The sequence below is a fragment of the Perognathus longimembris genome, chromosome 2 (genome assembly GCF_023159225.1).
Source record: "Perognathus longimembris pacificus isolate PPM17 chromosome 2, ASM2315922v1, whole genome shotgun sequence".
Classification (NCBI taxonomy): domain Eukaryota; kingdom Metazoa; phylum Chordata; class Mammalia; order Rodentia; family Heteromyidae; genus Perognathus; species Perognathus longimembris.
Window position 1 is genome coordinate 46279884 of NC_063162.1, and position 8214 is coordinate 46288097.

Below are 8214 nucleotides of genomic sequence, written 5' to 3' on the forward strand. Positions count from 1 at the left end.
TATCTACTGCTAACTCCTCTTCTTGCCTTCATAACCATGGTCCTCAGTGCTGGAGGAGAAGGTGGTCTCCGTGGAATTTTCTGGTTGATCTTCAATCTCAGAGGCTCCATGGGAGCTTTTCCTTTTCTTTCTTTCTTTTCATTGTGTGTGTGATTATATGTGAGTCGGTCATGACACTTGATCTCTGGACCTGGCAGCTGTCCCTGAGCTCATCAGCTCAAGGCTAGCACTCTACTACTTGAGCCACAGCACGACTTCCAAATTTCTGCTGGTTAACTGGAGATAAGGCTCTCACCTACTTCCTGCCCAGGGTGGCTTTGAACCTCGATCCTCACATCTCAGTCTCCTGAGGAGCTAGGATTCCTTCTGCATGTTTACTGGCCAAATAACACTCATTTTAGCTCCAGAGCTAGATGCCACTCCTTGTGGAGACAGCGTGTAAGGTGTACAGTGAGCAAGAGCCAGTTTCTAAGCTGCTCAAATTGGCGGCGCTGCAGGAGCCTTATTCAGGAAGAGTTTCTTTCTCTTTTGGATTTTCTTTCAGAGGTGAAAAATTCTTTCACTCACAACTCCCCACCCCTGACTAACTCAAAATGTCTTTGTGAAACCATTAACAAATATACCTGTCCAAGCTTTTGAACTTTTCTAGTGAAAGGTATGAAAACTTCCAGGGCTCAAGAGTCTCCAACCAAGTTTATAAACCACAAAACCAAAGAGAACCACAACACCCAATGCTTCTAGCTCTGCAGGAATGTTGGAGCTGCACTCTCCTCCATGTCCTCATGAGCATGTTGCTCAGTAGCCTCCTTTCACCCGTTGCTGTTTCTTCCAAAGTTTAGCGATGGCCACGAGCTTGAGGTTAGCTAGGTTGACGGCTGAATTTTCTGGGAAGATGTAGTCATAGTATTCTTCCCAGGCTGCCTCAGACCCATTGTCACTCTGGACCTTTCTTCTCTTTTTGGCTTTCTCTGGCATGAGTTTGTTTACTCAGTCCTTCTCTGATACTGTCCCAAATTCATCTTTAAAGCTCTTCCAAGATTCCAGCAGCAGCAGCCTGTCTTCCTTGTCTTCACAGTTCCTCATGGTGTGGTTAGTGTTGGGGTTCTGGACACCCCCTTTCTCCCCCCACGGGGAGAATGGTAACCACAAACTCTATGAAAGAGCACTCAGCCTGGCCCTCCGCCAGCGGAAGGCCAAAGGCATGCTCACATGGGCAAGCGCTAAGTTGAGGATGGGTTGCTGAAGCTTCCCCTCCCCCCGGTTCCCCCACATGTTACCGAGGGCGGAGGCGAAAAGGAAGGCATCAGGGACACGCTGCGGTGGTGAAAAGCGTCTCAAAGACTTTAATATGGAAGGGCACTTATATAGAGGTAATGGCGGGAAAGAAAGGGGGCTGGCCAAAGGGTCAGTCATAGGCTAGGGGTCACGTTCATCAAGTGACATCACGAAACTTCCCTTTGTGGGCGGGACAACCCCATCATGGTGGCACGCACGTGTTCACCTCCCAAGGGGTGGAGGCCAGAAGGTGGGAGGGACTTCTATTGTCCCAAGGCTGGTGGAAGGGCAGTCTTTCCCAGGCCATAATGATCCCCAACATCTCCCCCTTTTTGTTTTTTTCAATAAGCAGGGGATGCTGTAAACACATGGCATGTGTGGGCATAAGGCAAATGCTGACATAAGATCTGTGGGGCCCCTTCCACAAAACTGGGGTGAGGGGTAGGTAAGAGTCCATCCGTCTGGCTAGGTCCAGAAGTCGGAATCCTCAGCTGGTTTCTGCCAAGTGCAGGAAGGTGCCCTCTTTTGCTGGTGAGGTAGAAGCTGAAACTCTGGCATTCCCGGCAGTTCACAGTAGCTGATAACTCAAACATAAGTGATTAGTGAAACATTCTTTTATATAAACATTGAAGCCAAGGTGCTAAACCTTTGCGTTTACTTTTTAAAATATTTCTCTCATAAAACATTGGGGTTGAGTGTCAATACCCTCAGCTCCTATTTTCTTTCCAACGGGACTCCCCAAGTCTAGCAGCAGGGGGAGAGGAAAGGAAGAAGCATGGTGCAAAATTCCTTTAGTTTCTTTGTGTGACGCTGTAGGCAGTATTTCCCCAGCAAAACATTGAGCCATGAGACGCTCAAGAAGGAATCTAGAAAGCAAACAAGGAAAGGAAGCTTGGTTGCCTCCTACCGTAGGCAGTCCTACTTTCCATATTTTCATGGGAGAGCAGAAGTCCAACATGGTCCTCCTTTTCCTGGAGAGAACAAGAAAACATTTTTCCAGAGCGGGTGCTCTGGGTTTAATTTTCCAATCTGGAAAAACACATATACTGTACTCCATCCCACACTGATTCGGGATGATTTAAAATTTCTGGATAATTAACATAAGCATAACTAATCCTTAATTAATCCTAGGGAATCCTTAATTAATCCTGGGGAATACCTCCCCCTTTTGTTTTTTAAAATTATGACACCGGCGGCCACCAGGCAGGGAGTATGGATGGAGGTCTCGTCTTCTGTAGCTACTTCCTGCTGTCAAGGGGGCGACGTAAATCAAGGGCCCCTGGTCAGCCTGGCAGTCCGGTGTAGCTGGCAAAAAGTCCCCATCATTACCATGAGTATGGTCACTAGGGCCAGAGAGCGCTATGGTTTTCTCCAGCCCCCCCTGAGTCTTTGGGCATACCCAGAAGTTTCCAAGGTTGGTGCCTCCAGGGTTCAGGCCTGTGTTAGGGTGACGACTGTGAACGGCAAATTCCCCATTGGTGATCTCAGCAAGAGATGTTATTCTGTCAAAAGACACTTTTGAAAAGGTCAGGCAAAGTATCGACAAGTTCTCAGAGCTGGTTGGCATAAATGGCATAGAACACACCCTGGGCATAAGCCAGGAACAGTTCCCTTTTGGAGCATAAACCCAATTGTAAAGTGAACGAGTAAGGAGAAACGACTGAAAGAAGTGTTTAATGATAGAAAACTGGTTTGGCATAGCCAGTCAGAGGCAAAATAAATAAATATATATATACACCTATATACAACTGGCAAAAAAGAAGAAAATGGACAGGAATTATCTCTCTCGATTTCCCGGCTCTGATCCATTTTGAAAGGGTGAAACAAGGCAGCTCCCTTTAGGATAATATGGCACCATTCTCCTCTCACTCCACTCCACCTTTCCGTCTCCTGGACTGGCTAAGTCCCAGGAATTTTAACGTTTGTGGCTGGAATTGCATTTTTCCATCCGCCTTTGAACTCGGGGCCTGAGCACTGTCCATGAGCACTTTCGCTCAAGGCTAGTGCTCTACCACTTGAGTCACGGTGCTGCTTCAGCCTTTTGCTCGCTCTCTGTGGTTGAGCTCTCAATCTGGCTCTTTGCTGTTTAACTGGGAGGTGGGATTTTGGAGAGATTTTTTCCTTTTGCCCGGGCTGGCTTTGAACTATCCAGGGAGTCATAGTCCTACAAGCCCTTTTTATTCCCAATTGAGCAACAAGGAAAAAACACAACAGAGATAATCCATTTGTAAGTCGTTGAGAACTGACCAAAAACTGCTTGTGAAGGTTTGGCTATAACACTTAGAGAACATGAGGTTTACATGCCATCAACTTGAATCACGCCATTGAATCCCACTGGCAAGTGAAAGAGAACACAGATAAATGACAACCAAGGGCAAAGGGTTAAAGCATTGTGGAATCCTCAGTCTCGGAAGTGGCTGCGTCCCTCATCCCCATTTGGCAAGTTCCATGCCATGCGATGGGGAACTCGAGGCAAGGCTGTAGTGGTATCTCTTGCTCACATCTTGCTCTGGGTTGCCTGCAAATTTTCTATATAGATTGGTTAGGGTGTTTAAAATTTTCTCAGCATTTCTGGCTCTGGTATATCGATGCCCTTCTGGTTTAAGCAGGGTGAAAAGACTTTTTTAATCACAAAATTTAAAGACTTTTTTAATCACAAAATTTAAAGACTTTCTTAATCCCAAAATTTTACCTGGCTAGCTGTGACCACTAACATAACTATGGTGATTTAACTTGGAGTAACTGTTAAGATGGAACTATTCACATCCTACTCAAGGCTCATAAATCATTCGAGCAGCTTCCAATGGGAGAGAGAGCAAAGAATCATTAGTAGTGAAACAAGGCAGTTCGGGAACAGACTGTGGTGGCATCTTCCTATATCCAGGAGCTGCCACCGTCCATGCGGCTAGCATCTGTCCACCTGTATCCTATAAAGCAGTATATTAATCCTGGGTCAGGAAAGCTGAGGTTAATAGTCACATTTGTATGAAGCAATCTCAATTTCTTGATCTTGAGAGTTTATGAGAACACAGGAGAGAAAATGGGAAGGTAAAATCTTAATTTATGCCAAAGAGTTGTTAAGGCTACATGCACACTTAACTTTTAACACACTGAGTATAAAATAACATGCTGATTTTATACCATTGTGCTTTTACTACATGCTGCATATTTGAACCTTATGGAAACACACTGAATATAAAATAACATACTGGTGTACTTTTACCACATGTTGCATATTTGAACCTTATGGAAATTTTTATAGGCACCTTTATCTGTATCGACATTGGGATGGAAACCTATTGTTATGCTTTTAAATCTTACCAACAACCACACGTTCGCGCGCGCACACACACACACACACACACACACACACACACACACAAAAAATACCTGAGCGCTCTTTAAAATTGCTTTGATTGGCCATTTAAATTTTTTGGAATTCCAGCGGCAATTGATATTAATTTGCCCATAATAGAACCACGTGGTTGAATAAAAAACAAAAGGGAAACCTGTTAATTACACACTCCCAACATGACAATTTTTAAATCACAGTGGACAAGCAAACCCTTTTATCCATCTAGAAAAACTCCAGTTGATTTTATATCTTTGAACTGGTAAACATGGAAGTTCAATCAAATTACCTATTGCTGTATCAAAACTCTTTGTTTTCCTTTCAATATTCCATTTTAGTTTATAATTGGAGACTTTCCTGGCTCCAACCCCATCTGCAGCTGTAAGTCTGACACAGAGAAAACGTGCAGGCAAGCACAGCGGGGTGCTTGCCTCTCTCAGCTGCAGCGCAATCGCTTGAGGCCTGTTAGTCTGAGTCCCCGCCCCTCACCTGGGGGGAATGGGTGGGGCCCCGCCTCCAATATGGCGTGCCCCATTGTGCTCCACGTGTGTGTTAAGTCAGAGAAATCAGGATTCAACCAACTCACCCGAATTTCTGAGCTTAACGACCATCGGCGGGCATAAAGCAGTTTGCCGGGCTGCAGCAGGTCCAGCCACTCCGGGGCTGCTGCCGCCGCTGCTGCCACCCACGCACCCCAACTGGGACGCTGGCCCATGGTCTAAACTGCACGCCACGCTTTTTTTTTTTTTTTTTTTTTTTAAACTCTATCCGCAGCTCTGCCGCCGCCATGCCACAGCTTCCCACATGGCGGAACTGCGCTTCCGCCACGCCGTGCTCGGCCCGCCACACTCGGCTGCCCAAATGCTACCGCAAAAGACGCCTGGTGCCGCCCGGGGCCACGCGAGCCCCAGCGCACGCAGCTCGCGAACCCGGGCCACGCAGAGCCCAGTGTACTCAGCTCAACCCGCGCAAGCCAAAGCGCTCCGGCGCTCGGCCACCCACTGCTTCTCAAGCGCCACTGCGGGTGCCTGCCATCTGGCCCGGGGCGCACAGAGCAGAACTAACCGACCCCAGCCCGGGGTCGCATTCCTCTTGCTCCGGCCCCACTGCTCCACTGACATGTTTCCGCGGGAGCCGCGCCCCGCTCCCTCCGCCGCCTGGCGCCAAATCACCACGGCGGGGCAACTCTCTGGCGCCGCGTCCCGCGAGCCTGTCTTGTCTCCATGCTTCTGCCCCGTCTGGATGGGCAGGACCCTCCTCTAAAACCCTACTTAGCAAAATCTGTGGGGATACTGTACCCCGAACTTCTCGGCCGTACGATTTGGCCCCCCATCTGGGCGCCATTTATGTTGGGGTTCTGGACACCCCCTTTCTCCCCCCACGGGGAGAATGGTAACCACAAACTCTATGAAAGAGCACTCAGCCTGGCCCTCCGCCAGCGGAAGGCCAAAGGCGTGCTCACATGGGCAAGCGCTAAGTTGAGGACGGGTTGCTGAAGCTTCCCCTCCCCCCGGTTCCCCCACATGTTACCGAGGGCGGAGGCGAAAAGGAAGGCATCAGGGACACGCTGCGGTGGTGAAAAGCGTCTCAAAGACTTTAATATGGAAGGGCACTTATATAGAGGTAATGGCGGGAAAGAAAGGGGGCTGGCCAAAGGGTCAGTCATAGGCTAGGGGTCACGTTCATCAAGTGACATCACGAAACTTCCCTTTGTGGGCGGGACAACCCCATCATGGTGGCACGCACGTGTTCACCTCCCAAGGGGTGGAGGCCAGAAGGTGGGAGGGACTTCTATTGTCCCAAGGCTGGTGGAAGGGCAGTCTTTCCCAGGCCATAATGATCCCCAACAGTTAGCTTCCTCATAGATCTGTCTGCATCTAGCCTCACTTCCTTCTTTTCCCATACACACCTCAAAGCCAGTCCAGCTGATCCATACTTTGACATGTTGCATGCACTGGAGCAAGCGTAGGTAGGTTTCGTGGTCTCTCCGTTTCTTCCTGCTCCATTTCAAAGTCGATGTACGATTTCCAAAGCACATCTGGCATGTCTAAGCGTGGCTGACTGATGGCTAACTCATAAATCGCCCGGGCTCTCTCCAGATCCCCAAGGAGTGTCTCTACTTCCCCAAACTGAATCCACGAGGCACAATTCTCAGGTGCAAATTCCAGCCACTTCTCGTAAAGCTTCCGGCATCTGTCGAATACTCGCAGCTGCAGTTCCAGCTCTATGTAGCCTTTGAACAACTTGTTCTTTGGACATTTGCCCAGGGAGGTCCCCAAAACTCTCCTGGCAAATGGTACATTTTTCTGTCGTATTTCAAATTTTGCGTAATAGAGCCACATTTTGGCAAATATGAACTTGTGGTGAGGAATTAATTGCAAAGAGGCCTGATACACCTGTCTGGTCCTGTCGGGATCCTTTGCCTCCAGATCTTCATAGAGCACATAGTGGACCCAGAGGTAGATGTAGCGCTTCCAGTGCCTCTTCTCCTGACTGGGGGGGACATTGGCCATGGCTCTCTCATAAACCTCTCGCACTGTTTCCACTACTGCGTGGCTTTCCAGCAGGCACAAGTAATCAAACCAGGCATCGAAATTGAGCGGATTAGCCCTCACTTCTGCTTCATACTGGGCCCTGCATTTGCTCTCGATGAGAGCTTCAATACCCGGCCTGTCACCAAACTTCTTCTCAAAGATGGTGTAGTTTTTCAAGAGCTCCTGGGCCCGGTGTTTGGGAATTCTGTCCAAGGCATACTTGTAGATGACTCGGGCCCTCTCCACTTCTTTCTGGTTTTCCTCAAACTTGGCAAACGCAACGAAAAGGCGTTCATCCATGTGTTCGTCTCTGAGGAACTCCAAAGCTCTCTCATACACTTGGCGGGCATGGGCGAAGGCAGCCTGCTTCTCTTCGGAGCGGGCATATTTGATCCAGTTCTTCACGTGCGGGTGCACAAGAACAAATCGTTGATAGATGGTGCGTGCCCGCTCCACCTCTCTGTATCTCAGCTCCAAGTTAATGTAGGCGTGCCAGGCTTGCTCCTCGGGCTGCCATTCCATCCAGCGCTCAAACACCTGCCGGGCACCGGCAATGTTCCCCAGCATCTCCTCCATGGCCGTGTACTTGTACCAGAACTGGCTGACTCGCAGCAGCGTGGTGACGGCCCGCTCCCACACATTCCAGGCATGGTTGACCTGGCGATTCTTCATTTCCATTTCTGCGTAGCTCAGCCAGAGGGGGATGTTGCCATAGTCCACATCTAAAGCAGGCTCGTAGATGGACGGAGCCCTTTGGATCTCCTTTAGACTTTCTTCCCACCTGGCGTATTTGATCCAGTTCCTCAGCACAGTCCTGTTTATCCTGAGGTTGTCTTCAAAAGTCTTCCTTCTCCTCAGCTTGTAGTCACTGAGTTCTTCCTGGTCCCCGATCCTCTGTGCAGGCGGAGGCGGCCGAAGTTCGAGCTCTCGTTCTTTGGCTTCTCGGAGCAGTTGCTCGGCAGTGATCTGAACGGGAGCTGCAGCTTTGTTTTTGACCTTGGCTGCTTGAGGAATCCTCTGTTTCCCGGCTGTGGCGGAGGAGGAGGCCGCCAT

The 8214-nt window shown here is 49.1% G+C and overlaps 1 protein-coding gene across 1 annotated transcript; it reads right to left on the reverse strand.

The window, feature by feature from the left end:
• Window positions 1–737: 737 nt before the first annotated feature.
• On the reverse strand, window positions 738–8214 carry LOC125344125 (crooked neck-like protein 1). Its single transcript, XM_048336728.1, is given in 4 exon segments — window positions 738–809; window positions 811–1115; window positions 6476–6600; window positions 6602–8214. Coding segments are annotated over 4 exon segments (2115 nt in total).